The 15,488-nt window shown below is 37.2% G+C and overlaps 1 protein-coding gene across 2 annotated transcripts in view; it reads left to right on the top strand.

Annotated features, from left to right (window-relative positions):
* LPCAT1 (lysophosphatidylcholine acyltransferase 1) overlaps positions 1-13,695 on the top strand; it is a 60,335-nt gene extending 46,640 nt beyond the window's left edge. The window contains exons 13-15 of one of the 2 annotated variants that reach the window (XM_085220578.1): positions 1,294-1,432; positions 4,728-4,939; positions 13,452-13,695. In XM_085220578.1, coding sequence (XP_085076704.1) covers positions 1,294-1,432; positions 4,728-4,912 — 324 coding nt within the window. In that variant the 3' untranslated portion in view covers positions 4,913-4,939; positions 13,452-13,695. Of the gene's footprint in view, positions 1-1,293; positions 1,433-4,727 lie in introns of both variants that reach the window. The other variant, XM_085220577.1, reaches the window with a different exon arrangement.
* The last annotated feature ends 1,793 nt before the right edge of the window (positions 13,696-15,488 follow it).

The raw sequence follows: 15,488 nt of genomic DNA, 5'->3' as shown, positions 1-15,488 counted from the left end.
AGTCATGTTTGGTTGTCATTTATTTCTAGGGATAAAGTGAAGCATTTTACATAGCTGAGCAAATATTTGGAGTGGGACTGTTTTAGTGTATGACGGAAGAAGCTGAAAAATAGGGGTTACTGAGTCACCAGAGGTCTAAAGTGGTAGGCAATTAAAAGCAGAATTAGGGATTATGGCAACCAATTCCAAGAGCACTGATCCAGTGTAAGTGCTGTGCATCCTCCATTTCAAATTGTTAAGAAAGTGAAAAAGTGGTGTAAATCTTGCCAATGTGGCACTTATGGGCTTTGTCAAATATCACCTTCTGATTAATTGATCTAGGAAAATACAGCTATTAAACAACTTTTGTCTTGTCCTTACTAGTTGTGAAAACAGCATGCGAATTGAATGGTAGGGAGGAAAAGGCAAGAGTCTTGACTTGAGTATGAATGTTGTTTGCCACATAACTTCAATGCTTTTTATTCATTGTGGTGTGCTGTCTTGATGAAGATTCCACGTTCCTAATGACTGTAAAGAAAGTAAAAGTTTCTAAAGCATTCTTTTTTTAACATAGCTCAGTATTTGCAGCCATGTCATACTTCAAAATTAGACAAGGATGTCTTAAGCTTTTGTTTGTACTGAACAAGCAAAATGAGATATTTCTAAAAATGTAATAAAGTTTGGTACAGATGCTATGAAATACTCAGGTTATTTTTTTCAGGGTAGAGCACTGTACATGTAAAAGATAAAAATTAATGTTCCTATCCTCATTCTAATTACCATTTGTCTGTAGTAAAATTTTTATCTGTGAGCAAACTGCTTCAGGACTTGAAAAGAAACGTTATTCTTCTCTAAATAATTCAGGGAGTATTTTCAAAAAAGTATAGGTTCATCACTGGAGTGACATTGTTCTGATTAATACAGCTCCATTAGATGTAGCAGTCTATAGCCAAGGTGGATATCTAATCATTTGAACATTAATAAAGGGATCTTTAGTTTTATATTTGAGCAAGTGGGAAATAGTTTAATCTTAGGCCAGCTAAGTATATCTTCTGCTTCCACAGGCTGGCTCGGAGTTTGGAAGCCTAACTCAATGAACTGATCCTTATCATAGTTGTGTATCTGCAAAACATTTTAGTGTTAAACTGTCTTATCTCTAAAATATCACTGAAATTCCAGTGTTCAGCCATGTAAACATATTCTTTTCCTGGATATAATAAACTTTACTTTGAAAATGTACACGTGTGAACTACAGTGTTCATATGAGGCAGTATTCAGCTTTGGAATGACTTAGCTTGCTGTTTTGTTTTACAGCTATACCAGTCAGAAAATGGTACTATAACAGAAGAAGATTTAGCTCATATTCTGAAGACTGCCATGGGTGTGTCGCAGATTAATGTTACACATCTTTTTAGGGCTGTAGATGAAGAAGAAAAAGGAAAGATTACATATGGTAAGTATGTGAAGTGGCTCTGAACTGTGATAATATTAAAGTTGTCTGAATTTGTGTTGATATACAAACCTGTTACATTTTAATTTGACTCCTTCTTTTTAGTGGAGTTTTATAATCCTAAAAGCATTCCAGACAAAGTAAACTTAGATTTAAAAAAATAAAATGAAAAAATTTGAGTTTCACCTTTTTATCAAGTGTTATGTTTACATTTTCAGAGTTTTTTTCCTTCTCCATTGTCAGGTAATGCCTATACTAGCTCTTTTAGCATTTTCTGTGACTTCAATGCATGTAAATATGTAGGTTTAAGGAAATAATCTTAGCTCTGTCCTGTTGTGTTGTCTTGTAAATGTTCCTCGTTATTTCTGTCCTCCTAGTATATAGGAAAACTTAAGATTTTCTTCTCCAATCATTTTTCAGCCTGTTTGAAAGTCACTCATGCATGCGGAGGAAGTGAGGAGGTATTGAACAGGCTGCTGAATGTATGATATGTAATGCAGGTGATATGGAGGCGAGAAAGTTGCTTTTTTTTTTTTTCAAATTGAGAGATCTAGGTGAATAGATTATGCTGAGAGTCTCAAAGAACTTGTGTATTACTTCAGATTCTTCATCTCTTACACAGCAAAGTTCTAAATTTAGTTGCATCATTCAAATATAAGTTGTTGATAGCAGGTGTAGCACATATCTCAAATAGAAGTGCTTATGATATGGCCCTGTTCTAATGGTTTTCCATCAAGATGATTCATGTGGATTTGATTTGTAAAAATGTTAATTAAAACATCAATATTAGTAAATCAGTTTCTACATTAGTATTTCCTATGTTTGAAATGAGATGTATGCAATACTTTGACTACAGCACTATTTAGACTCACTGAAATGACTATCATTGCTTTATCTCCCTTTTTTTCTCTTCTCTTGCCTCCTTGATTCCCACTGTACTACACCTTTTCTCCCTATACTTCTCATGTCATCTCCCCAGCATTTGCACACACATCCTATGCTATTGCCCTTTTGCTGCCTGTCACTCCTTGTTGTCTCCCAGCTCATTGAAATGGTGACTCAATTTTTTTCCTCCCACTATCACCAAAAATAACAGCAGAGAATCTAACCATCTTATCTCAGCAGAACTCTAATTTTGGAATATCTAATTATCTGAGGAAAACCTGACTTTGAAACAAGTGTACTTAAACCAGTTTGTGTGAGTTATCAAGGAATTTATATTTAATGTCATTCTTTGACAGTACCCAGTTGCTCTTAAATCTGCAGTGCCTCTGAGAGATCACAGTATGTTTACATCACAAGAAAATCTAGACGTTTGAGCCACAACAGTGACCACTGGAGCATTTAGTGAGAGTCGGAGCTTTTTTTTTTTTCTTGCATTCAAGAGTAGTCCACTGTGAGGCTACACAGAGTAGGATGGTGTGTATATCGCTCAAAATTTTGCTTGGGTCTTTTTCTGAGAAAAATGCTGGGAAACATTGCACAGAGTTTCTAACTTATCTGAAAGCTTATTAGTAAGAATAAACGTCCTATTGTGGTAAAGAATTGAAAGATGAAGGTAAACTTTTGGTATTGTATTTCTGTCTTGAAAGTTCTTTTCTATAAATAGTTGATGTCTTGCCTTGCCTGAGAATACTCATATTTACATGTGATCTGTTGCACATGAATAGCAAAGAAGAAGAGGGAGAAAACTTGGAAGTTATACTCCTTCTGAAGGCATTGTCCAGACAATTTACAAGAAAGAAAATGTTTGTATTCTCTGCAAGAGTGTAAGGAGTCGGTGAAGGGAGTGGAACTAAAGGAATTTTGTGAACGTGCAACTTGCATCAGGAATATTAAGTAGTGGGGTTTGTATGGGGCTGCTGAATCATGGCCTGAACCTTTGATTGATCACCTGAGGTGAGCAATGAGTCAGCCACGGGAGCACAGGTGAAGGCAATTCACCTGTGCTGCAGGAAGGGGTGGAGCCTGGCTCCACTTCTCCTAGACCCATTTAAGAGCTGACTGCCAGTGGGGAAGGATCTCTCTGGAGATCTGCTCCATCAGGAGTTCATCTCATGAGCCCAGGACAGGGTGAGTGACTTTCTCTCATTTCGCCAATATAAATTATATTAGCCAAACTCCTGGATATATATCTATACCATCTGTATATCTATTGACTATATATCATCTGTATATCCATTGATTAAACAGGTTGTATCATAAAGGCAGGAGAAAAAACTTTGATTTGAAGTTTGTGCAGTGTGAACTTAATGCAGAAGTATAGATAGTTACTCCACTCAGAAGGTTGGTGGAGAGGGAAAGCTATAAGATTCTTTCTTCCACAGCAGCCCTGTAGCACCAGGAGAAACTGGGCTTTGCTCCTCCTAAAGGTGACTTCGGTTGCCATCTCACTGCACTGGAAGCAGCTCACAGTGTTGTGTGGTCACGAGCTCTTCCAGTAATAACAGTGAACTTGAGTGGGCTGCCTGCCACATGCTGTAGGTGACAGGGTGACTTAGTGACAGTGTTCATATCCGGCTTCCTCTAGTGTCAGTTTACATTATAAAATAGCTTCTTGTGACTTGGCTCCTCTATGGTATCTTTTGTTTAAATGATGTCTGAACAAACGGTCATGAAGGCACCCTGACAAGGCTTCAATGCTGGACTTTTAATGCTAAAATTCTTGGCAGTAAGAAGTCACTTCTACTTCCAGAGGGACTGAGTCTTGCTCTTTCTATTGTTTTATAAATATACAAACCCTGAAATTATGGAATTACAGATATTTTAATTGAGAACTGAATAAATCATCATCTCACGACATCGTTCTCTAAAATATTAAGAGCTTTGGAATGCTAAGATCTTGGAAGTGGGAGGCAGCAATTATAGCTGCATTTAGGTTCAAGAGAATTAACAAGGCAAAGTATTTTGAAGGGCAAGCTTGCAAGAGACTTTCCAGATTTCAAGAAGTGACTGCTCATGCTGTTCTTTGTTCCTCAGCTGGAGGGCTTCCTCCCTTCCCCCAGTGAACAGTGAGATGCTATGTCAGGGCATGTCCTCGTACATTTTAATGCAAATCCGAGCCTGTTTTTTCCCTTCACCATGCAAGCTAAGTTCAGCTTTGAAATGTTTTAAGATAACCCTTTGTGGCATCTTAGTTCTGGGGATGTCGTAAACTGCTGAGAACCTCAAACAAGCCATGGAAATAGTGTTAACTGCTGCTATTTTCTCCAAAGACATCATGTGATTTTATCCTGTAAGTACTCAAATTTAGTATCCTATTTCAGAGAACTGATTCTGTGTAACATTTTTTTTCTAGATGACTTCTATAGATTTGCTGAATTGCAGCCACACTTTGCAGAAGACTATCTCTATCCTGATCAGATGGTAGCTGAGAGTGGATTGGAGACCTCATCTCTTTCTGCTCCAAATGGTATCTGTACTGACTTCAGCCCTGAAAATGCTGAAGATAAAAACAAGCCCCTGCAGAAGAAATGGAACTAACACTACAACTGTTACCTTCCTCTCCTGGTGAGAGGATTATCTTTTCTTGGAATTTTCATAAGTCACTCCAATTATATAGCAAATACCAATTTTGTGTGTGGAAGTTCTTCTACCTTAATACTGTTCTTTGATTCATGTGTGCTATATTTAACGATATGTTTCAGGTTACTTGGGGAAGGTATTTTTATTTTTTTTCCAAAAGGACTTTGAAAGGCAAAAATGTGAATGTGCTTCATTATTAATGTTCATATTTAAAAGGAAGCAGCACTCTTATTTATATTCCACTGGCTAGTTTCATGTACAAAGTGTTGCACAAATTGTGCATGTATAAAGAAACTGTAGTTACTATGGTGTTAAGTGCACTTTGGTGATTAGTGTTTTCCCTAGTTATGGGGATGTTTATTTGGGGCCAAATTTTGCTGTTCATATTTGCATAGTCAGTCTAGTTTTCAGTGGGATTATGCCATTGAGCAAGGCAAGCACATTTTGGCCCCTTTTGTTTTAGTTCCAGTGAACAGTTCAGAAACAGTCATGCAAAAAGTCAATGAGGATTACTTCTGTTTTTTTATCGTTGAATGACAAAATTTCTTTTCTTTCAGTCTATTCCATGGTAGAATGAAAAGGAAAGACTCCTTCCAGATGCAATTAAACATCATTTTTTTTCCCAAAATGACATGCCATATGCTGTTTGCAAACAGATGACAAAACTATGCTTTTGTCTTACAGTCAACTCATATCCACCCAATATTTACATGGCAGATGTTTACACAATCATATTTATCAGGAATCAGGGTTTTTTTTTTTTGTGGCAAGTCTTTTCTTATATGCACACAGATACTACATCTTACATACAGATGACTGACTTATCATGGAACATACTATAAAAAATTATATGAACACAAATTTGAAAAGGTTGCAGTTACTCCAGAAGCTAGCAACAAGACACAGAACAAGGAATGACAGTTAAATATCTATAGCAACATTAGATATACCGTGTATAATATACATGAAGTCTAAAATTTAGAATTAGAAGTTTAGAATTGGTGGAAGAAAAAACCCACAACATTTAGTACTAACATTTCTTATATTTCCTTTTGTAAAGCCAGATGCCTTAATTATCAATGAAGATCTCAGAAATTAAAATTAGTGTAAAACCACATAGCTCCACTGATGAGGAAATGAGCCAAAGACCTCAAGGACTAGGAAGGAGAACTGTGTCACAAAAGAATTGTGATGGCAGCTCTCCTTCCAAATAAAAACTGTCTATTTTCAAATCATTTATGTGACTAATTCTGCAGGCTGCACTAGAATATGAGGATTTCATAACTGGAAAATTGTCACTGAGAGTTGATTTCCCCACATTAATGCAAAACTAGGCTTGAAGGGTGGAATTTCAGCTAAAGGAAATCTCTTTATGCCTAATGATTTTATTTTTTTTTTAATAGGGGTTTTTGTTGTTGTTGTTTTTTTTTAAGTGCATTTTAGAGTATTGGAATGTGTCCTTAGGTATCCTTAACTGTCTGTGAGAAGTCTCCAAATTGAAACTGGCTTTAATAGAATACGTATAGGGAAACATAATGTAAGAAATAATGCTTTTTTGGGGGTATGCAGAGCTACATCTTCATTTGAGGTAGTAGTTAAATTTTTTTATTTACCTAGATAATACATGCCAGGCTGGCAGGGGTGCCACTGATTGGCAGGCAAGATTTAGACTGAAACCAATCGTGAGAAATCATAGGCACAACTTCAAATTAAGACATGACAACTCCCATTTAAGTGCAGTTTCTCAGCTACACAGAGGGAGTTAGGGATAACTGTGTTAAAGACCTGGAGACAGGGATGGTATTGGGCATTGCTAACTGAACACGGTTAACCGATTGCTGCAGAAAAGATGTTCATCATAGTGAGATGCATAAACACTTGAAGCCTGTGAGAAGGGTGGTGGTATTTGTTACCAAGAATTGATGAGGCCTTACATAAAGCACCTGTTTGTTTTGGGGCACTGGAGAAAGATGAGGATGGCTGGATGGAGACTGAAGGAAAGAAAATTTTCAATGATTATTTCAACATCTTTATTTAATCCAGGGAGGGAGACTGGAGGAAGATATGAAACTAGTCCTCAAATACGGAAAAAGCTGCAAAAAGGAAGATAAGAAGAATCTTTACTCCACGTTCATGGTAGAAATGGGGCCTATTCATGTAAAAGACAGGATAAACGTTAGGAAAACTGTCTTACAGTACTTCTAGTTAAGATGTGGAGTGGGTATTCTAGGTGGGATGAGGAGCCTTCTTTCACTGGAAGCTTTGAAAACAGGATAGAAAGCAAAGACAGTATTGATTTTGTTGATTATAACCCCAAGGTTGTAAGGATAGATCTCCTGAGAACTATTTTCTGTGATTATATGTTGTGTATTTTCATCAGTATTTAAGGCAAGGTAGATGAGCTGTAGAGTCTGAGCATATCACATCCTCTTTGTAAGACTTTCAACAGTGCTTGACTCAAGCTGGCTCTCTCTAAGACAGTTATCTTCCACTTTGTTATGTGAGCTTGGGAACTGGAGAATTTCAAAGTGCAGGGATGAGACAGGGTACCTTGACACACTTTTCTGAAAAGAAGAAAAGCTTAGTATCCCATGGACAACTTTAGTGAGAGAAGCCCCGGGGGGGAGAGGGGGGAATACTCGTTCTACATCTGCGAAAAAAAGACAAAGCAAGCTGGCTGAAGCGTAAATATGAGCGCGTCTGCTTTCTATGTATGGTGTTTGGGGTTCTAAAAGGCAAAGAGTTAATTTTATCTCTCCTCTCTGGTGAGGGAGATATTTACCAGTTGTGGTGAAGGCAATAACTGCATATGAGTAGAGCTAAGCTGCTGCAGAGTGTCTAGGTTTAAAGGGTGCTGCAGCTTGTGATAGATGGCCCTTCAACAAATACAGCACTGGTTGGTGAAGATGTGCTGAGAACTGCGTGCATCAATGAGTTCTATCCAGAGCTGCTGTTGAAAAAACCTGGTGAGGAGCATCTTGGTGAGCAAGCAACCAGCTTCTATAATGACTTGCATTTGTTCCTGCTTTTGTGAGATTGATCTAGGTAGAGAAATAAGATGAATAAGACATGAAGTTCTGATCAGTCTGCATGAAAAAATCATTAAGACTTCAGATAATGTCAATAAAAATATGAGTATCCAGGGTATTTCAGCGTCTGGAGTATTCAAGGTATAATACTAGACTGCCTTGTAGTGACAGAAAATCCACATTAGTAGGGGACAAACTCAGACTTTGTGGGTTGAGACCTGAAGTGCATTGCATTACTGCAACACTGTTCACTACAATTTGTCCATCAAATTCACCAATTAAATGTTTTATTAGTTCCACATAAAAGGTGCCCAACTGTGGAGCCAGCTGGGTCATGACAAGTCTCAGTAGCTTGCTGAAAGCTTCCTTTTCCCATTCACCAGACAATAACATGTAAGTGCTTTCAACTAAAGTGTTACAGATTTTACAAACCTTAAATTTTCAGGGAAACATACATCAGTGTATTTTACAACAATTTGATAAGCGGTCCTTCACAAAAAAAAAAAAAACAGAGGTGTGAAGACATGGCACTTTCTGATGTACATTTTGCTGTTTTTGGGAAATACTGCCATCCCTTGCCAGCAGAGCCTTTGCATCAGACTAAATTTCTATGCGTGGTATGAGAGATGCTCTGTCAAGGTTTTGTTATTGTGATATGGTTGAGCAAATATACTATGTGCTTTCAATGTACTTAGCACAGAAAAAAAATGAAATCCACGATATCTAAGAAGTGTTTTGGTTTTTGTTGCTTCATTTGTTGTTTCGATTATAATTTAAAAAGAAAAGAAAAAACACAACTATAAATAGAAACAAAAGTTCAGAAGGTACAAAGCCTCTGTTTCTACCAGAGAAAGGTGGAGTTCTATTATAGATTTTTCATGAGTGCGGTGCAGTAAGTAGATACAGTAAAAGGTATTATAGGCAAATCATGATCCTAAAGGAGAAATTAGTTGTAGACCTAATTTTGCACCCATTATTTTACACTATGTATGTTTCAATGTAGCTAGAATCCCCTTACTATGATAAAAAAGTAACCAGACCACTGTTTGCTAATCCTGATTTGAAGGTCATGAAGCTTACTTGAAAAGGAGACGTGTACATTAAGAAGTGATGCAATCTCTTTAGAGAGAAAGCCACAGGAAGTAAATACTTGTTTTGTACATAGCTGTTTATTAATATTTTCAAGCAAACTGCATAGACCCGTTAGCTAGTTAAAACATTGGGATGCTTGGAAAATGTTTATGAATAAAGTTTTTTTCTGGAAAGGGGATTATTGCACTTGAACACTTACATAATTTGATAAATTTTCTGAAGATATTTTTATTTAATTTATGCTTCCTCTGTCAGGCTGTGTTTTGTCACTAAACAAAATTTCCTATATTATTTTATCATGTGGTAAGTATGGCTTTTCATGTTAATAATTCTGCTCACCAGTCCTCCAAAACCAGTATTTTGATTGAAAAATAAAAATAAAAATAAAGGACTTAAAGAACAAAAGCTGCAGACCTGAGTAGCATCTGCTATACAACTTATGACGTCAGAAACTGTACAAGCACAGCTTTGCATATATTTGGCTCTTGAACTAGGAAGAGAACATATTTTGGATTTAAAAACAAACAAACAAAAAAACGGATCAAGTCAGATTAATTTTCCTTTACATTCAATTACTGCATTCTGCTTGATCTGAAACCTCTATTTTTTTTTCTAACAGCACTTTCAGGAGAGTTCTGTAATTAAGGCCAGATGTTACAAATATGTTGGCTATGTTCACATTAGCAAAATTTAACTTTGGCTCCTAGACTCAGTGAAACACAAGTTCTCTGTGAACAAAGCTCTGCAGGTAATTTTTTCTAATTTTCAGGTATCTGAACTTCAGCTAATATGACTAGTTCTCTTTCATAAAATAAAAATAGGAAGAGTAGGTCCAACAATCCGTGCCTTTGTTCAATCAGGCAGTCAAGTGAAGCCTCGAGCTGGCTCATGATGAGCAGAAGACTGAAATAGGCATTTGGGTAATTTTGCTTTTCAGGACATGTTCATACAGCTGGCAATTAAATCAGCCATTCTTCAGTCAAAGCATGATGTCCTGAAGGTACTGCAGCCTCTTCTAAGTAATGTCCAAGTCACTAGCAGCACAGCCTGCAATATTTAAGTGATTCTCCCTCTCTTTTTTTTTTTCTATGAAGACCAGAAAAAAGTACTCTGTGATGGGAACCTTGAAAGACATCCTGAAAGGTAAAATCCTCCAGCACCTCCTCAAAGGAACAAGATCAGTCATTCTGTGCGATATCTAATGCAGTGAACTGGGTATACAAGTTAGTCACTAACACTCTGATCCAAATGGGCATAAATGATTTAATGCTGAGGTATAACTGCAGAGAATACAGCAGCAAAGAGAGCATGCCTGGATTTGCATCTGTAAGTATTTCATCTCATATTGGTCAAGTTAAGACAGCTCCTTTCTCTAGGAAACCACTCAGGTTTATTTCAAAATATTATTATGTTTTATAAGTGGAGGAGTGTGCTATTTTGTAGAAAGTAGCTTATTTTTCCCTCAGATGTTATGATGTGCTTCATTATATGCAATGGGACTAAATAAAAGTGGGTGATATTGAGAAAACAGGTTTAAAAGACTTTTTTCAATGGAGGGTTCACCATTCCTGTGAAAAACAGTGAGACCTTTTGCAAGAGCTGACTGTCTAGATTGCCTTGCAGGCTCTTTAGGCAAAATAATTTTGCTATTTACATAATGGCAGAGGCTGCTCATTCTGTGTTCTTTTGCAAAGTGGCATAGTATAGTTTTCCTGTGCAAGCTAACTGGCGTAACTGGTGAAGAGGTCTCTAGCAGTGGAGATAAAACAGCAGAATCACTTCAGGACAGCTTGCATGAAAGTTATTCCTTTCAATTAATTTGGGGGCAGGGAGGGTGTTGGTTCTATTAATTTGGAGAGGGTAAGTGCTTTTTTTTTTTTTTTTAACAATATATTTGTTATGCTTCTTGATTGTGAGCAGATGTTTGCATGGGACTGTGTGAACAGCCCAGCTTACTTGAGGTTAGCTTGGAGATCTTGAGAAGGGTGTTGTACAGTACTCTGTGGATATAGCATTAAGCTTCAGTTTTTTCATTCTGACTAAAAAAGATGCAAGTCATAATGACTTCTGTAATATTCTATTTTGATATTATGAGTAAGTGTTACTTGAGAGTGCCATTCCAGAGCCAAAGAATACATTCTAGGAAAATCAGGCTGAACTTCTGCTCCTGAAACAGAAAGTAGTAAAGTCATTATGTCTGGCGTAGCAGGAAAGCTCTCACTGTACAGTTGGCCTTTCCCACAGTAAAGAAGGATATTTTCCATCTCTTGGGCTGGTGAACTTATGTCTCTGTATCTCTAGCTGTCAATTGTGCTGCCTCGTTCTTTGTAAGTTGGCTGCAGTCTGAGGGAGACCTCACTGCTCTTAATCTTAAAAGACATTCATAGACTGCTTTTACTGGCCAGTAAGGCACAGGTGAACACTGAAGTTGTATTCTTGTAACACTACCCAAAACTAAGGCCCCTTGTACTGCGTTAGCTTCTGTCTGCCTTCTCTTTTCTCACACTTAAACCATTGCAGGTGTGTCCAGGTGAAAGCAAGTTTGTGTTTGAGATGCTTAAGTGTTTCTATGAACATTCTGAAATTAGATTCAGAAATAAAATACAGTGACATCTTCACTTGGATTGACTTCTGACTTTGTCGCTCTTAGTGTATGCCTGTTTAATTCCAAGTTCAGAATGCAGTACGTATAGATACGTCAGTAAACCAGTTCTCCTCATGGATACTGGAGAAAACTGAAACTCAGACACTTTTCATCCTACCATGGTACTGAAAATGAAATTCATCCAATAGTTTATTTCTATGAACGCATATGGGGAAAATCCAAATACATGTCTTTTATTCACTACCCAGCATGAAGACAATTTTGTAGTTGAAATGCTCAAGAAATAAACTTGTAAAATCTTGTATGCCCTAAGTATATATTTTTGTCCTATGTTTTCTTTTATAGTAAAGTTTAAGCTAAATATTTCTTATATTTCTGAAAGGAAATTTAGTTTAGCCACTATTGTACTTCCCAGACTACAAAGCAGTTTTTTTAAGTAAACATCTAATAGTGAAACTGTATTTTTAAGAAGGTGGATTATGATCCCTTAAAATAAACATCTCTCCTTAGCAGTTGTATATACTTAGACAAAAAGTAAATCAATTGCAGCTGCTTGTCTATATAGTTTGTGTTAGTGATTTGTTTATATTGTTTTCTGTAATTGCTCTACGGGTATTAAGAGCTCTGCGTAAACCACTAATGTTAGAAATAGAAGTCTGAAGTAAATCTCTTTAGAAGTGATAGATTTTGTATCCTGAAGGAGGACCAAGACTAAGCATCTGCTAACTTTTTATTCTGTGCTATATAATTTCAATGTCCCAGCATTGTATTGAAAATATCTGGCATCTGTTCAGTGGGACCACTTTCTAAGCCCTTTTGTAATTCCCAACATCTATCCCAACACAGGTGTGCAAGATGTTTCTAATTTGATCGTAGGTACAAGTTCATCGTTTTTTTTTTTTTGTTGTCGTTGTTTGGAAGAATAAAATTCAGTAGCAACAAGCTGAGAAATAATTTAGGAAATAAAATTCTTCATCTCTTGAATTATTGTTGGACTTGCATTGAGGACATTTTTTAAAGTATTGCTATGTTTCTGAACACATTTGAGGATTTAAATGCAAAAGTTAAAAAAAAAAAAAAAAAAGTTTTTAAATGATCCCATTTTCTCTTACTGTTACTGAATTCAAGTTAGACACTGCCATGAAGAGGATGCCTTTAGTTGAAAACCTGTGCTGATAGAGCTGGAAGTTTTGTTTTGTAGGAACTTGCTTGCAAGGTAGAAGGTGCTTGTTCCATCAGTGGTACAACTTCTGCTGACTTCAAGGCTGCTCCAGCAGACTTGCTCTGTTTCAATGTGCATATTGGCTGCAAGCTTTTTCTTATAGGCCTTGGATATGCAGTGTAAATCTGTAACGATATAAAGTGCTACTCAATAACAATAATAACCTGACTGCGTTTTTGTGCTGTATATTTCCCTCCTATGGCTCCGAAGGTTTGTGTATATAGATTGTCTTTGCACTGAACTGACTATACTTTGTAGCTGAGAAGCAAAAGCAAGTAGTGTACTAAATATGATTGTAGTTTGTGAGTTCAGAAATGCAGATACTTTTTGCAGGATGTAAAGTATAGCTTCAGTGCAACAAATTTGATTTTTATATTTTTTATTAATATGCATGGAAGACTAGGGATGATATTTTCTAAAAATGAACTTGGTTTTGTACATTTTTCAATGTTTAAAACTATATGGTTTAACATTACCTCTGAAATACCGCTATCAGTAAATTCCTAAAGGAAATACCTCAACTTGAGCGTTCTTTTTTTTTCTTGCTAGTTGTCTGGTAGGTTGAAACGGACTGTGGTGTGTGATGAACTAACTGAGCGAAACAGCAATGACGTAGAAGCTTCACCTATGCTGTAAGTCATGTGATTTACTGGAAGGGAACCAAATGATACACTCCAAGTGTTGATGTGCAATGTACAATCATGGCTCGTTCTGCCCGACTGGACCTTTTCCTTATTACTGGCTTGTAAATGGAATTTTCATCATGAAGCCAAATTAAAAATGAAGGAGAAAATGTTCTGTTTCCTTTGCATTATTTTTTCTTATGCATGCTTGTGATATACAGCAAGGCTTATAATAAAGGACACAGTCATAAGTGTGAATAAAACCAAGTTCATACATGTTCAGATGCACATTATTGATGTATGCAGTGATTGATGTGGCTGTGTGTGTGTGCAGGAGACTGGTGTTTACCTGACACCTGGGAGTACGAAATACAGGGGCTTAAGGTTTTTTGGTGTGGTGGGTGGGTTGGTTGCTCATTCTGTGGAGTTGGATGTGTGTTATTTGGTTTCACTGGTGGGTTTTTTGTGTTTGTCTTTGGTTGGTTGGTTGTTTTCCCCTCTAACCCCACCCCATAGATGACAGGTACGTTGAATCCAATTCTATCATATGTCCTTAAATAAGAACACTGAAAGATGGAAAAAAAGGGCTCTATAGGTCTGGAGAGCAAGTATATCTTAGTTAGACAAAAGTAGTATTTTGAATTACCCAGGAAATAGTCAAGGTGTGATGTGACACTTCATTTATTACACACGTGAGAAGTGCCTAGCAAAAGGGAAAAGTTACAGAGATATCCAGCAGATAGAAGGTGAATTAATATGAACATTTTTTAAGAATGAGTAAAACAGTGGTGAAGTTTAATGGTAATGACATTCTTCATAAGGTGAAGATTTCAGGTGGAGACTTGTTGATAGTTCTTCTTAAAATTAGTTACTAATTTCATTTTATATTGTATATGTAGGTTTTGAGTAATGACTGTTTTGAGTCAGCTTAGTAATGCAGTGGTTTGCATGAAAGAGTAAACTTCTGTGGATGACAGCAAATGCTTAACTAAGAAAAAGGATCAAATATTTTAACTTTGTATAGAAAATCTAATTTATTTTTTTCTTTCGGTGAAGTCCTGCCAGTCATGCAGCAGTGGTGCATGTGTACTTAAACAAAATCTTCATCACCTGAGCCATTTCTAAACTTACTATATTCTCCTTTTTCATCTGCCCTAAAACACAAATGATGTATTGATTCTAATCATCTGTAAGTAATTAAATAATAATTTTTAAAATTAATTCCAGAGCATGCTACAGGAATTGGAAACACTAATTACAGAATGGAAGGGATTGTCATTCTTCTTAAAATGACAGATCTGTAAATGCACAAGATGCATGCAAGGCTTCTTTAGGGTGAAAGCTCCCTGCCACCTCTGATTCCCTTGCCCTGCTGCACCAGACAACACCTGATTTTAGTGCTGCTTTTACTTGGTTCTTGCTCTTGTGCATAGAATCATAGAAACGACCTACAAGGTCATCTAGTCCAACTGTCCTCCCACTATCGTTGTTACCACAAGCTACTAAACCATATCTCGTAGCTCCTCATCCAGGTGCCTCTTGAACACTGCCAGGGACTCCCCCACCTCCCTGGGCAGCCATTCCAGTGCCTGGCTACTCTCTGAGAGAAGTAGTTCTTCCTTATGTCTAACCTAAACCTCCTCTGGTACAACTTACGGCCATTTCCTCGGGTCCTGTTTGTTGCCTGGGAGAAGAGGCTGTCCTGCTGCTCGACCTCTTGGTTCAGGGGTGAGCTGCAACCAGCCCTTGTAGCTGTTTTTGAGGCAATGCAAAGCGCTGCTGAAGGAACGTGAGCTGTGGGCACTTTTCTTCTCACCTACATCTTCCCATCCTTCTCCTGTTACTCTCTCCCATGTAAACAGCGATAGGACTAGAGGGAACGGCCTCAAGTTGTGCCAGGGTTCTTTTGTGCTCTTCCATATTAACTTCCAACGCGGCCTGCTGTCACCGCACACCTCCCCAG

Source organism: Meleagris gallopavo, chromosome 3 (assembly GCF_905368555.1).
Source record: "Meleagris gallopavo chromosome 3, MGAL_WU_HG_1.1, whole genome shotgun sequence".
Lineage (NCBI taxonomy): Eukaryota > Metazoa > Chordata > Aves > Galliformes > Phasianidae > Meleagris > Meleagris gallopavo.
This window is presented reverse-complemented; position numbering and strand designations above follow the sequence as displayed.